This window comes from Arvicanthis niloticus, chromosome 9 (genome assembly GCF_011762505.2).
Source record: "Arvicanthis niloticus isolate mArvNil1 chromosome 9, mArvNil1.pat.X, whole genome shotgun sequence".
Taxonomy (NCBI): domain Eukaryota; kingdom Metazoa; phylum Chordata; class Mammalia; order Rodentia; family Muridae; genus Arvicanthis; species Arvicanthis niloticus.
The window spans coordinates 42,827,267-42,842,629 of record NC_047666.1 but is presented as its reverse complement, the minus strand read 5'-3'; the positions used below and the strand labels follow the sequence as shown (position 1 = coordinate 42,842,629).

At 37.6% G+C, this 15,363-nt stretch overlaps 1 protein-coding gene across 12 annotated transcripts in view; it reads right to left on the bottom strand.

Moving 5' to 3' along the window:
• Chl1 (cell adhesion molecule L1 like) overlaps positions 1-15,363 on the bottom strand; it is a 195,654-nt gene that overhangs the window by 22,115 nt on the left and 158,176 nt on the right. For all 12 annotated transcript variants that reach the window (XM_034511674.2, XM_034511675.2, XM_034511672.2 and 9 more), the window contains 8 exons: positions 13,010-13,150; positions 11,787-11,898; positions 10,303-10,469; positions 9,022-9,187; positions 6,198-6,322; positions 2,725-2,826; positions 1,354-1,551; positions 110-180 (listed from right to left, as the gene is read on the bottom strand). In XM_034511674.2, coding sequence (XP_034367565.1) covers positions 110-180; positions 1,354-1,551; positions 2,725-2,826; positions 6,198-6,322; positions 9,022-9,187; positions 10,303-10,469; positions 11,787-11,898; positions 13,010-13,150 — 1,082 coding nt within the window. The remainder of the gene's footprint in view (positions 1-109; positions 181-1,353; positions 1,552-2,724; positions 2,827-6,197; positions 6,323-9,021; positions 9,188-10,302; positions 10,470-11,786; positions 11,899-13,009; positions 13,151-15,363) is intronic.

Here is a 15,363-nt window from a genome sequence, read left to right as displayed (position 1 = left end):
TTATCGTTCTTAAAAAAAAATACTGTTGCATCATTAGAGCTAGCAAGTCAACTTAAAATGATAAACAAATATGAAAGAGAGACAGATTAACTAACAAATGAATACATACCTCCCATTTTATAATCATTTCCTTGGGTTGAGACGCTTGAACTCTGATGTTCTGTGGATTCTTGTCTGGAGCTGAGAAATGACAAGCATTAAAATAATTATTTTTTTTTTTACTTCATAGTAACGAGTTGGTTTAATATCATATAACACCCAACCACTAAGTTTTAATTAAATATTAAATAATTAAATATTTTACAATATTTATTAAATTCAGTCGTTTCTAAGAAGATTTAAGATAGCTTTGCAGAATAAATTTTATTAAGAAGAGTAAGATAGGATTCTTAGAGATCTATAAAAACTATATGGTGGAAAGTATATGATTTGCTGCAGATATCCTAAATTTAAGCCTGATACTTAAAATTTGAAGCTTGTTTTAAGAAACATATTTTTATTTTCAAACTGTACTTTTCTGCCACAATTATGGAGAGAAGTATATGCTGTGTATATATGTCTGAAGAAGAATGAATCTGAACTTTATTTATCAACATCAACAAACAACTTTTATAGATATCAAATTGAAAGTAGTATGTAATGCATGCATGAAGTACATTCATGCAGATGCATTTTATTGGAAACACCGTAACAAGGATTTTAACACTGAATCCAGTATAAACTAAAAACATACAGGAACCAGATTGAAGTTTTAGTTCATCTTGCTTCTTCTTCAATCAAAAATGTTGATTATACTCCAGGATACTTATTTTACTCAGGAAAAATCAAACACCATATTATGACCATGGTATTGCCCAATGCTAATTCTATCATATATATTGTTTCTGTACTATCTCTGTTGGGGATTCATAAAATTATCCTAATAATTTAGATAGGGATGAAAATTCATCAATTTTAAATTCATAAGAAAGTAACACTAGTACACAGTTTTACATCTTTAAATGATCATTATATGAGCTAATGGTGTTTTTTCTATCCCCTGAGCCTCCATTTAGAATTTCCATGATGAACTCTGCTTCAAACACGATATTGATATTTAGCTGCTGACACTTATGCAGAATACTATTTTTCCCACACACCATGCACTGATTCCAATCTCCTTTTCACTATCAAATAAATTTACAACTCTAAAATAATACACCTCTGACACTGTATAAGCTAGTTTATAAAACTTTTCAAATTAGTTTGAGGAATCTAAACTCCTATATTATATGCTTGACAGTTTTCAATGCATTTAAAAATAATGATTTGGCCAACATAAAATATTTTCTTAGAATGTTAGACCTTCCGTACCTGCTGGTGGAGTTTCATGGTAGTCTGATGGCTGGCTGGGGTGACTTTTTCCGACTTCGTTTACAGCTGTGACCCTAAACTGATATCTCACGTACGGAGCCAAAGATAACACAATGTCTGTTTCTTCTCCCTGGACTCTAGTTAGCTCCTCCCACTTTCCGGGTTCCTCTCTGTTCCCTTCAAATTCTACAATGTACTCTGAGGGAAGAACATGAACAATCTGTTAGGACATATTGAATCTGTTGAAGGTTTATTAAGATTTATTTGCATATTAAAAGCTTTTTTTAAAGGAAGAAAAATTATATTGGAGCTGACATAAAAGTAAAGTGTTTTTTCTTGAAAGCTAGAAACCCTGGTTTCATTTCCCAGAACATATACAAAAAAGTTGGTAGTGTGCATTTGTAATCCTAGTACAATAAAGGTGAAAAAAAAAAAAAGAATCCCTAAGGTGCCTAGGCAGCTAGGCCACTCTACTTGACAAGTCATGGGCCATGAGACATCCTGTCTGAGAAATAAACACTCTAACAACCCAAAAGATAGCCAGTGCTTTAGGAATGACACTCAAGATTAATTTCTGACATACATATACCTGCATGCACATGCACACACAGACACACACATGAAGACACAGACACACACATGTGCATGTTCACATACACACACCCACATCTGTATACACAGGAATTCGCATATAACAAAACAACAAGTTTGAAGAAAAGAGAAATGTCATTTCTAAGAAAATGAGTTAAACGAGAGAAAACCATCTTAAGTAAATTAAGCCAATCTCAGGAACACGAAATTGTTGGATCATTTTCATTGGTGATGTTTAGATAAATATAAAATCAAGAGCAGACATGAGACATGAAAGCTGAGTTAATGATGTTAAACTGGACAGGACAGATATACTAGCAGGAGAATGGCAGTAGGAGCGAGGGTGGGGGAGCGTGAGAGGAAGTATGATCAAGGTACAATACATATTTGTACAAAAACTTAGAAATATATAAGAAATTACATGCAGTTCATAAGAGTGTTTTCAGAAGGTTAATCCAGGGGCTGGAAAGATGGTTCAACAGTTAACAGCACTCGCTGCTCTTACAGAAGAGCCGGGTTCAGTTTCCAGTACTCACACAGCAGCCCACAACCACCTGGAACTCTAGTTCCAGGACATCCAATGTCCTCTTCTTACTTGTACAGATATTGCATTTATGGGTTGCATAGAGATACAAGCAGATAAATTCACAATCATAAAATAATGAAAGTACATAAATCTAATTTATTACATAGTCTACTGTCTATTATGTAATCAAAAATCACCATGTTACTAATCTGACTCTCCTAGGTAAAGATAAAGGTCATCTCAAGCTCTCCTACCGCTGATTTTGCTGTTGTGGTCATCTCCCGCTTCCCAGGATAGCCGAACACTCCTGTTTTGTCTTTCTGACAAGTGAAGATTTCCTGGAGGATCTGGAACACCTAATCAGTAATACAAGATAGTTGTAACAGGACAGCAGAAAGCTTACAGGAGCAATAAGGATGGCAGAGCAGAGATGATTCCATGTGACAGGCACCATGTTTTTCTAGGGCTTTACAGATCATTTGTCAACAGCCAAGTTCAGCTTCCTGAGATGACTTAATACTCAAAGCTTCCAGCGTGTCTATAAACCCTCTTCTCTTAGCATCCGGGAGGATGCTAAGAATAGTCTTTTTATATGTGTATGCATTTTTGAAGTTCCCAAAGCACTCTTATCTCTGTTCCTATTTGATGAGAGTGCTTGCCTTTCTTGGGCAGTGATTCAAAGACTGACAAAAAAGTCAAATATTTCAAAGGCTCAGAAATATTTGACTTTTCGTCAGTGATACACGACAATAACAATAAAATAATCTATCAAGAAACTACCTGAGAATTTGTCTAAGGTCAGCTGTGAATGCCCTGTTACCACTCGGCTTCTTTATAAATTAACATGATCATAATACTTGGAATGGAAACAAAAGAAAACAGTAAAGAAAAAGAAGATTGCTGCTTTCTTGTCCTGATTTCCAAGTTCAGAGACATTTTCAGGTTCCCTTACTTTCTGAGATCACTCTGAACTATTCACATTCCTGCAACCCTGAGCTCCTTGTTTGTTTGACAAATGTTGCCTCCTTTCCTGGTCCTTTCTCAAAGAGTTCCTCCCTCTCCCCTCCACTTTACCTTTGAGAGGGTACCCCCCCCCCACCAGCGGTATCCACTGACCCTGGTGCATCAAGTCTCTGCAGGATTAGGCACATCCTCTTCTATGGAGGCCAGACATGGCAGCCCTCTAATAATATGTGTTAGGGGCCTCGGACCAGCCCGTGTATGATCTTTGGTTGAGCTTCTATTTCAAATGCATTCCATACCTATACCTATTGACCACAGCAGTTCTCAAAAGACCATGCTTGGCTGACAGGACATTAGAATTGTCTGAAGGATAATATTTAACAGTAAATGTCACCTGTACACATATACACACACACACACACACATCTACATCCATCCATGGTAAAAAGAAAATTTTATTTCAAATAAGCTTTACCTTCAAATTTTGCACTAATATTCTTAAATATTCAAGGATATTTCCTGTAGCTTGGAGGAGACAGTATGGTTATTATCCATGGTGGCCTTTAAGGTTTCCCGAATTCTTGTAGGTTTATATTGACAAAAGCATTGCTTAAAGTTTAGAATGGAACATTCTTACTTTTAAAGTTAGTTGCAGGTATGTGTTCAAAGATCAAGGACTTAAATAGGAAAAAATTTCACTAGGGCTGCAGGTGGGGCTTCATGATTGCATTACTTGCCAGGTGTGCACAAACCTAGTTCAATCCCCCACTCCACAGAAGGCGTTTGTTTAGTACGGCTTTTCATTTGCAAGCTCAGAGAGTTGACATTCTCTTGGGGATTCACTAAGAATCCAGTATGTCCTGAGATTGCCCATCTCATCCCAAGCACCACGCTTCATTTGAGATGAAAATCTGATTCCTTACATCACATGGAACTAGAAGAGCAGAGAGAGGCTTTTATGAACTGATTCTTGAAGTAATTTTATGTTAAATTTATTCTTCTGTAAATAACTTCTGAGCAAGTTTGTTTATGTCTAGGTTTTGAAACATTTATCTAGGACAAAATATTTTAAAAACTTTATCTATTCTAATATTTTATGGCCAAGTATTGATGTTTTAATTAGATATTAAAACTAAAACTTATAATTTGAAAACAATGAATCAGTTTTTAAAAATCCATTCTATCTTACCTAAAATTATTTAAATATAACTAAATTTTTTTTGCAGGTTACCATGTACATGAATGGTATCATAGCCACTGTTTAAATTACCAAAATTTCATGGCACTAGAAAATAAAGGACAATTCATAAGGGTGAATTTTAAACTTTGCAAGGAAACACAGAAGGTGGGTACCAACCAACAGAAAGCCAATCTTTTATTGCTGCTCTCACTCAAAATACTGAGGGGTAAAGCTCATGTGTCTGGATGCCCCATATTCATGGTGCCTGAGATGCAGCCTCACTTACCAGATGTTCTGCTTCTCTCTCTCTCTCTCTTTCTTTCTTTCTTTTCTTTTCTTTTCTTTTCTTTTCTTTTCTTTTCTTTTCTTTTCTTTTCTTTTGTGTTCTGCTTCTCTATCTGCCAAATACTGCTTTGCTTCTATATCTGGCAAATACTGCTGGAATAGTTACTAGAGGATTCAATAATTTCACATGCAGAGTCCTGAAAGAGGCTCACTTACCTAGGGCTAAACATCTTATCCAATGAACCAAGTCCATAGTGTCTACCATGTAGGCTGTACTTGGTTGGACTCAACTTAGTAGCCTTCCGTTCATAAGAAGGACTCCAGCATCAGCTTGTTTATTTTCCATAGATGGAAACTGTTAAGATATCTATAGTGGGTGACATCACTTAGGTCATTACATTAGGAACTGTCAATAAGTATTAGCAGTAACTCCTCAAATACATGTGTGAAATGTCTAGAGCCTGTTTTTGAGGTTGACTTGGAATATTAGTGGTAGGAGCATCCCTTCTGAAGATATTGTGTAGTAAAGCCTTCCTAGATGAACCATGGCATTGGCAGTAGGATTCAGCAAGCCTACATACTGTGCAAGAATGGGCCTGAACACACTCTACAGTTATCAGGGTGATATATCTGTAGCATCAAATGAAAGCTACAGCTTAAATGGTTTTCTAGTGCTTTCCTCACAGGACAGGCTTGCAGGTCTAAGAGCTTGTGGGGATTCAATGGAGAAAGACAATTGGAAAACAGCCAGCAGATGGTTTGAGTGCTCTACCTGCAGTTGATCTCAGGGCTAATGGCACTGATGGCACTGGTGAAGTGTGCATACTCTTTTCCAATTCGTGCCTTTAAAACTTCAAATATATTCTTTTAAAGAATACTTGATGTCTGCACTCAAATTCAGAAGGCCCTTGGGGCTCAGACAAGTTTTCGGTATAGAGCATAAACATCAAGCACCACTGAACAATCCCAGTCCCAGTCTTCCACAGAGCCCAACTTTAGGAACAGGTGGATTGAGACCTTTGGTTGTCTTTCCACTGTCAGCATCCCTTCTCTCCTGCTGCTATTGGCAAACTTCTCATAAAGGAAAAAGAAATTATGAATTAATTTCTTTTATACAACAAGAGTAGAAATACTTTGTAGGTGATACTGCACATTAAACAATGACAAAAATTTAAAAAAATGAAAATTCACTATATGAGCAGAGGTTTCAGGAATCATTGACTTTAATACCTAGAAACAAGGGAAGTTAAGTCTCACAGGACGCATAGGCAGAGATCTCCTTCGCTTGTTTTCACTTACCAAGGACGGTTACCTTTGTTTTTTCCGAAGTACTATCAAGAGCAGTTTGAGCAGAACAGGAGTAAATACCCTGATCTTCTACCGTGATGTTAGATATGGTCAGATTACCTCCATCGATCACTATTCTGTTGGGGGAAAGGGGGAAGGCAAACACAAAGTACATGATGAGCGTAAGAACAGCTGCAACAACAGAAATACAGTCCATTAACAACACACAATGCAATCTCCTTCAAAGCAAACGATTCAAGAGAGTGATGAAACCAGTTCGTACCCTTCAGCTGTTACTAGAGAAGGACGCGGATGAAGATAGAGAATAAAGTCTTACATTGTGCACACATGACTACACAGTATTAAATAGGACCACAATTTCCAAAATTACAAAATCCAACCATCTGTGACCCATAGGCTGTGAAGAAACTCTGGGCTAGCTGCCATATCTAAGAAGCACACCCTGATAATGGAGCTAGAATGTGCTTACGGAATTCTTACGATGTAAGCAGGGAACCTTACACAGAATAAAGGAGGATGCTTGTGAGGAAAGAAGATTCTAGAACCCTACACAATTCCACAGAACCAGAATATATAATGAAATCTGACAGTATCCTTTTTGATATTTCCCTTTCCTCTAAGAGTTAGCTTCCAAGACATATAATAATGAAAGCATTTAATGTGTTTGAACACTAGGTGGCAGTCCTGTACTTCATTCTTCAAATTAACTTTAAAACTTGGTTGTATGTATTTTGGCAGTTTGAAATAGTTTGCTTCCCAAAATAAATCCTTTATCAATTTTATTTTTTTAAATCTATATTTATATAGATATTAGCCACATGAATCCTCACAAATTTTACATTAATTTCCATTAAATTTAAAATAACATTCACAATAATAACTATTGAGTTGAAAAATACTGTTAAGTAATGCTTTTTTTGTGGAAAGGGTGACAGTTCTACATAATTAAAAAAAATTAATGCTAAATCAAAAACTGAAAAATCTGAAGAATAGAAAACAAAGTTCAATCATATGTGACTGCTTTTTGACTGGATGTAATGTCCCTTCTTCTTACATCAATTTGTACAATGAAAAGTTGTCAACCAGTATTAATAGCTGTTGACGGGCAAGAATTACACTATAATATCTTAGGGGTCACAGCTGAGACTACTGCCTTTACATTGAGAGATGGCATATGTGCATGTCCATATTGCCAACAAGGCCAACATAGTAACATTCATAAAAGGATCCAACTCAAGAAATGACGAATGGTCCAAGAAGAATAATGAACAATGAATTGTTTCCTATATTTTCTAAGTCCATTAGATCTTAATCCGTAATAACCTTAGGCTCCAACTTTAATTCCTTCTCATCAAGTCATGATATAAAAAGTGGTGGTTGAAAGGCATCAAGCAGACAGTGTGACGGTACCAGTCCATTAAGTACCAGTCTTGGGATATGAGTATCACTGAGTTGGAGTCCATTCTTTTAACCAAGACTCCGCCGTACTATCATCTAAGGAGGGCTTGTGCTATTTCTAGACATTCAGAGTTACTGTGTAACTTCAGATGAGGTATGACTTCAAAATGGTAATTTCCTATCTCTCACTCAAAGACAATACAAGAAGAAGCAGAACTGACCTTCATGTGATTTAAAAGAACAAGCAAAATTTCTGGCTCTTCTGATTCTATTAGATTCGATTGATCCCTCTCTTCCTTTGATGCATTTAAACTCCAGTGCTTCTCAACCCTCACTCAAGCTTTCTATCTTATGTCTTATCCTTGTTCAGAATACTCGGAAATGTATCCTCAGCCTTTGCATGAGGAGTTTTACATTCACAGATTCAACAAATTATGGATGAACAGTATCTTCTAAACTGGTATCTCTACTGAACTGTACATTTTTTGTTATTATTCTCTGAGTCACAGTGTATAATGGCTATTTTATGAACACTCATACTGTATCGAGTATTAAAAATAATGCAAATGCAACTTGTATCATAAATAAAAGCATGCAATTTAAACAGAGCACTCTCCTATAGAACATAATTTACCACACAGATTTTGGTATCTGCATAGTATTCAGCAAGCTATTCCTACAGATAGGCCAGCTAATGTTGCCAATAATTTATATAACATAATAACTGCCAGTTATAATTGAGGGTTTATGAGCAAGAATGATTTGTGTGACAGGTGGAATGACGGAATGGTCATTGACTTATAGGAAGAAGTATGAAATGTGGTTCTGATAGACAATAGGGTATCAGAAGCTGGCCTCTTCTATAGCATCTTAGGAGCAGGTTTTCTGAGGGGGTACACAGTATTTTTCAGATACTTGGATGACAGACTAATTCCCATGAGTAAGAGCCCCAAACAACAGTTTAGCACCACCCTTGACATCCTGCTCTTCTGGTCATCCAAAGGATTCAGAAAGCTCCAAAACCTATGCAGTTAATCAGCATCTATTTCCTGCACTGAGGAGAGAAACCATACTTTATAAAAATAAGGAGCAAAAACAAGAAGAAAAACATAAAACAAAACAAAGCAAAAACCAACCAACCAAAGAAACAACAACAACAACAAAATCAGAACTAGTATTTTAAGCCCTGAATCCTGACACGAAAAATGAAACAACTGAATGATTATTATTTTCTTTTTACTTTAATGCAGTATGGATGGTTTTAGGACTATTTTTCTAATGAGTGATGTTAAACACACACACACATACACACACATACACACACACACACACACACACACACACACACACACACACGCACATGCACACGCACACGCGTGCACACACACACAATTACTTTTCATAGCAGTGTACTTACCTGCCATCTTCTGTGCCGTTCATCGCAAAAGTTTCTCCATCCTTACTCCAAGACAACTTCAAACTGTGTTTCAAATGTGAGTCACACTGGCTTTCACAGTATAGTTCAAGCACATGTGATTTGGGAATTCGAGGGTTCTTAGGAGAAACTCTGAGCTTTGTAGCATCTGTATGTTTTTCAGTAACAACAACAACAACAAATGGTATCAGAACTACAGAGCACAGCTCACATTGTTATTACATGTCAGTATCAAAAGCAACCAAAACTGTTATGATCTATCACATCCACATGTGATGTGTCCTACAGCTATATTCTACCATTAGACCTGAGAAAATTTAAGTGCATACACTGATTAATAAGTTAGAAAGTTTTCTTCCTATTGTTAGCAAATGTTTCTAGAATTTGTAAATAATACAATTTCTCATTTTGTTGTGTCTACACATATAACCAGGTTATAAGGAAAATGGGCAAGTTAGCCGATTTTATATTCTTATTAATTTAGAAATCTGTGCTGAAATGCTGAAGTTCTGGCATAGTTGTACTATCCACATAAATATAGGGAATAGGACAGTAAGACCTTCAAAAGAGGACCCTGTATCTGCTTTCTTATTCAGGACTATTTCCAGAACTTACGAGGGAGGGCACTATAAACATTTAATGTTTACTTGTGGAGTGTTTGGTGAATGAGTCAGGGGGCACAATGATTTAGGGTAAAAGCAATTGCTACTACCAAAACTGTGAAGCTCAAAGACTAATGACTATCAAGATAAAAGTCTCCAGGAAGGCCTAGCCTATCAGCGGCTTCCCAGGGCTTCATTGAAAAGGAATGCCTGCTTGACGATGGTGTTTCTGGTTTAAGGAGAACAAAACAGCCTGCCCAAGCTGTCAAGCTGCTTATTTTGTTTCTGAGATTGATTTTTTTCCTATGATTTTTGTTAAATGCTCAGACAGAAACCGATACTTGGTAATACCTCAAGTTTTCTACTGGAATAAAACACAGAATGAAAAAAATATATATACTAAGACAGATATTTCTTAAGATACTGATTGTCACCTACCCCAAGGATACACAGCCACCTGCTAAGGTGGCCCGAGTACAACATTACACCCTGCCATACTAGCAATAGCCTTTGAGATGAAATGCAAGGGAGGATTTTTGAGAAACAATCAAAGAAACTTCAACAAGTGCTCAAACTTAAATGACCCTCCTTCATCTGAGGACATAAGAAGCAACTGAACCCTTATGAGAAGTCATGAAGGCAGAAGGAAAAATAACAGTACTTCTAATATCCAAGTTTGCTGTGATGACGGCTTTTCCCATTGTATTGTCTACCCAACAGGAGTATGACCCTGCATCCTCCTCAGTAGTTCTGTAGATCTCCAGTGTGCCATTTTCATGAGTATGGTACCGACCACCTTCAAGGGGATGCGTTTCATCAGCCACTTCCCTGTGGAGATGGAGATATGAGTCATTTTTGATAGGGACACAATGCTTGTGTGCTTCAGATATTGTTCACTGATATTGCCCAGTATTATACATTCTTTGGGTACTTGATAGACCCGAGGTGTTCCTGTGGAGACTGATTTCTCTCTTAGAACTGTCTGGGATGTATATCAGAACTGGTCAACAAACTATAGCTAAAGGGAACCCAATTTCCTCCTTGTACTGTTGCCTCTGTCTGTCTCGTAACTCCTAGTACCACTTTACATGTGTCCTCTGAGCTTAATAAATATTTTCTGGCTTATTTATAGTGAACTCTTTCGTTAATGATTGCTCCGGGCTAGCAAACGGGAAAGCTAGTAATTGAAACAGATAATGAACCTTCCCAACCTCCTGCTGTCCTAGGGGAACATTGGTCATTCAGAAATATTAGAAGCTGGGAAGTCTTGCCTCTCCTGTGGACATGCATCACACTTACACTATCAACCCCAGGCTCATTTTCTCTCACATTCATCCATTCTCCACGCATTTCCTGTCACAGCCTGATTTAACCCTGTACATTTCACAGTAAGTGATGGCCTGTGCTCACAGGTTCAGAGGACAAATGGGCTGCTGGCCCAGGTTTTCACAAAGCAGGGATGAAGCCGAGAATGGTATGGGACTTGCCTCCGAGGTAAAATTTAAAAGCTTTTCAGAAATCAAGATAAACAATATTTTCATTAAATAGTATCAAAAGTTAAAAGTCAAGCAATAATGGACAAAACATCACAATTGACAAAATTGTAACTTTGAATTTCTACGGCCTGGCCTCACTACTTCCATCCTACTCCAGGCCCTGTAAAGCAACAGAGCATTGATTTCACAGTAAACTAACCAAACTTGATCAGTGAATCAACTAACACAGCAGATGCTTACAGTGATATGTTTAGATTAAACAACAAGAACATTTTTAAGGTCAAAATGTCTGTCTTAAGTCTTAAGCATGTCTGTTATTGAGTACAGGTTAAGATAAACAACCCAGAGGTCACAAAACCCATAGACAGACCCATCATAGACAAAACAAAGCAATCTTAAGATTGTCTTAGGAATCATTTTAATTCCTTGTTTCCTTTATGAACACAAACGGCTCTGAAAATTTCTTCATGTGAAAAGTAAATCCTAGACTTCTGGCCAGGGTTTTCAGGAGAGATTAGTAGTTAAGTTTCTTTCCTTATTTCTCAAAGACATTGGCTCTCTGTAGCAACACAGGTGCAGTTCAGGCTGCCAAATGACGGCTCAAGAATCCCTCACATTCATTCCCTTAAGCAAACAGTAAGCATCTTACCAGACCACTGTGGCCTTGGGTGAAGCAAAGTACTCGCAGTGTAAGAAAGCACTGTACCCAACCACTGTTGCATAATTTTCTTCATTCTTAGTTTTTATCAGTGGGACAACATCTAGTCAAAAATAGTAAAAATAAATTTTAAACATTTCTGCAAGCATTAGGTACAGAGGTCACTTTTTATGTCCTTGGCATACTCATAAGAATGGAAGACTGCTGAATATTTTGGTACATATTCCTGAATTTCAATATTATACCAAATCAGTACATTCTAAAAACATAATTTCATTATGAGACCCTGACTATAAATAAAATGAACGACACTTTGATTTTCTCCTCCATGGTTTTGTCTCCAAAATTCAGTTGATACTTTGGACTGGAGAGATAGCTCAGTCAGCGAAGAACTTGATATACAAGAATCAGTTTATTCCCCAAAACCTATGGTTTTTTTTTTTTTTTTTTTTAAAGGCAGAAGTGTGTAATCGTGCCAATGGGGATTAAGAAACACATGGAACCCTGAAGCTCACTGGCGACAATCGAAAGATACTTGATAAGTTTCAGACCTGTGACCAACACTGTCTCAAAAATAAGGTAGTGTTAGCACTCCTTCTAGGTTCCGCCTAAAAGTTACCTGGCAACAGACAGATAGGCCTGGCTTACTATAAAAGGGCCTGTTTGGCCCCTTCTTGCTCTCTGACCCTGCTTTCTCTGACTCTCTTCTCTCCCTGACCCTTTTCTCTCTCTCCTTCACCCTACCCATTCTTTCTTCAGGTGTTCCTGGACACCTTTCTTCCCCTCCCCTCCCTTCCCCTCCCCTTCCTCCTCCCCTCCCCTTCTCCCTCTCTCTCTCCTCCCTCTCCTCTCTTCCCTCTCCCTCTCCCTCTCCAGCTCTGCTCACTCTCCTGTCTGTTTTTCTGTCTCTACTCCCTTCCTAACTCCTCTTGCCATGTCTCTGCATGTAGGCCTGCCCAGGCAACCCTTCCATTGCACCATGCTGCTCTCCATCAGACATATTGTGCCTCTCCTTTTTTTAATAAACCACAGCAGATAGTACCTGAAGAATGATACCCGAGGTGGCCCTCTGGCATCCACATGAACACAAACACATGCACGCCCACACTGGATCTAACACCACCACCCCACAATAAAAAGCAGGTACTTCTGACTATAACTCTGAGGATTTTCCTTCAGAAAACAGCCGAAAGCCGTGACTCAGGCATGCTCACCTACAACGTCAATATTGGCATTAGCCAGAATGGTTCCATGAATATTTGAGGCTTCGCACTGATATACAGCAGTATGATTTGGCTGCAAGTTTGTAAAACTGATTTCCCTGGGGAACATAACGTCACCAGGAAATGGATGATCTGAAAGAGAAGAGAGAATGTCACTATGATAAAGAGTAGAATATAAAATATTTACAAACCATTTATCAAATGTGTCACACAGTATCTATATTTTAAGACCAATTTAGGGTGAACAATAGTTCACTGGTGTCATCTTTACATTTGGCTCAAATCAACACAGGTGACTGCTCAGACCCTTTTGCATCTGCCACACCTTTTCAAATAATACCTTCAAATAAACCTTATGAAAACCCATGTTGACCTACTGTCTATCTGCACCCCTGATCATAAGACTGGAGGTGATCTGTTTAACCTATGAGTCCTACAGTGACCTGATTTACACTTCGTCATCTGCACCTAAACGTTAACCAGTGCAGAGCAAAACAATGACCCTAACTAGCCCTGATTTCTCCCTGGGCAACGTTTTTCCTGGTTCCCTCTCCCACCTTTCTACTATTTTTGGGTCTATGCTATTACTTTGTGCGCTTTACCTTATCATTTGCCCATTTCCAGTATGTAATTCACAAGACTTAATCCTTCCTTTCTTCCTCCTCCTCTTTTTTGCCAGAGTAATTGTCAAGTGTGCAACATTTTAATAGTGAAATCTAGCCTACTGTCTTCCTCTCTATAATCTGCTCCCCTTTACTCCCTGGTGTCTGTTACTCTTGTAGATTTTTACTCACACTTGAAGATTTAGAGCTAGGAACAACAGATGAGAGGTGAGTGAAGTCTGTCTTTCTGGGTCTGGGTTACTTCACTAAGTATCAAATTTTTTTTACTTACATTATTTACCCACAAATTTCATATTTCATTTTTATTTGAAGATGAATACTATTCCATTGCACACATGCACCACACTGGCATCATCTATTTATCAGTTGAACTACATTTATGTTGTTTTCATTTTCAATCTGTTTGTGACTGGAGATCTATCCTAGAAACGTTTAACCCAGGGAACACAGAACAGATTCAACATCTTATATGTTGTGTGTGTGTGTGTGTGTGTGTGTGTGTGTGCATGTGTGTGAAACACTAATGACTAAAGAATGATAATGACTAAAGCACCTCTGAATTTAGGAGGGAGAGGCCAACAAAAATTAGAGGGAAATCATGTAATTGCATTTTAAATACATTACTGTTGATCTTGAAACTATATTTTGGAAATTGGTGTATTTAAAATTTTAGTACACTTAAGAGTCAAAGAATTACACAGAATATGGCCCATGCATTATAACATTGTCTTTGCTCATGACCTGTCACATCAGCATTTACACAGCTTTGTAAACATCATTTTCAGAGAAAAATGAATATCCAACAGCATCTGGCTCTCAATATGTCACAACAGAAAGGCAGTAGGAAGGAAAATAATTTGGAGCTAGAATTGTTGAAAGGAGGGACTACAACTCAAAAAACTTTAGTTTAAGCCACATCAATAAATAATTTCTTTCTCCTTGTATTTCTATCATATAAAATAGCAACTACATTAAACTTTTTGTTTGGGAAAACAGGAACTACTACATATTAAGAGATCAATTTATATATTTTTTTCTCACTAGAACCATAATGTGTGCATTCCTCGGGTCTACTGTGATATCTGTGAAGATGTATAGTGTATTTTTAAACTCTGAAGAGCAGGCATCTCCAAACAGTGGCTAAACATTTGAAGAAACGTCTGAAATAAGGACAAAGGAGGACATTTTATTCACCAACATTCCCTGTCAGTTGGCAGAAAAATAGGTCCTGACTGTCATTCACAGAACTATGCCTGTGTGCCTCACCTAGAAAAGAAGTCACCCAGCTGTAGGTAACCCTGGGGACTTTGAGATAGAGAAGGTATGCTGTTATGTATGTTGGATCCATGTAACTGCATTGTTTCATGAGGTTCAGAAACTCTTATCTAGCTATAAAAACAGAACCGTGTGGCAGTGGGAAAATGGCCATGGTTATATGATGTCATCCATAAAGATGAAGAAAGAGAGCCACAGGCGAAGAACACGGGCAGCCTGTAATACATTTAAAGGCAATGGGGATGGAAATAAAGGAAAGGGGCTAAAGGGGAGAGGGAAAGAGAGAGAGATTTTGATTTCCTTACAGTGAGCATTGTACTGACCTTCTAACTTAACAGTTTTATGCCACAGAAAAATTGTACAGGCTTAAAAATTGTACAGGCTGCTGAAATTTTGGTAATATTTTTATAGTAACATCAGAAGCTAACACAAGCTTTGGAGATAATT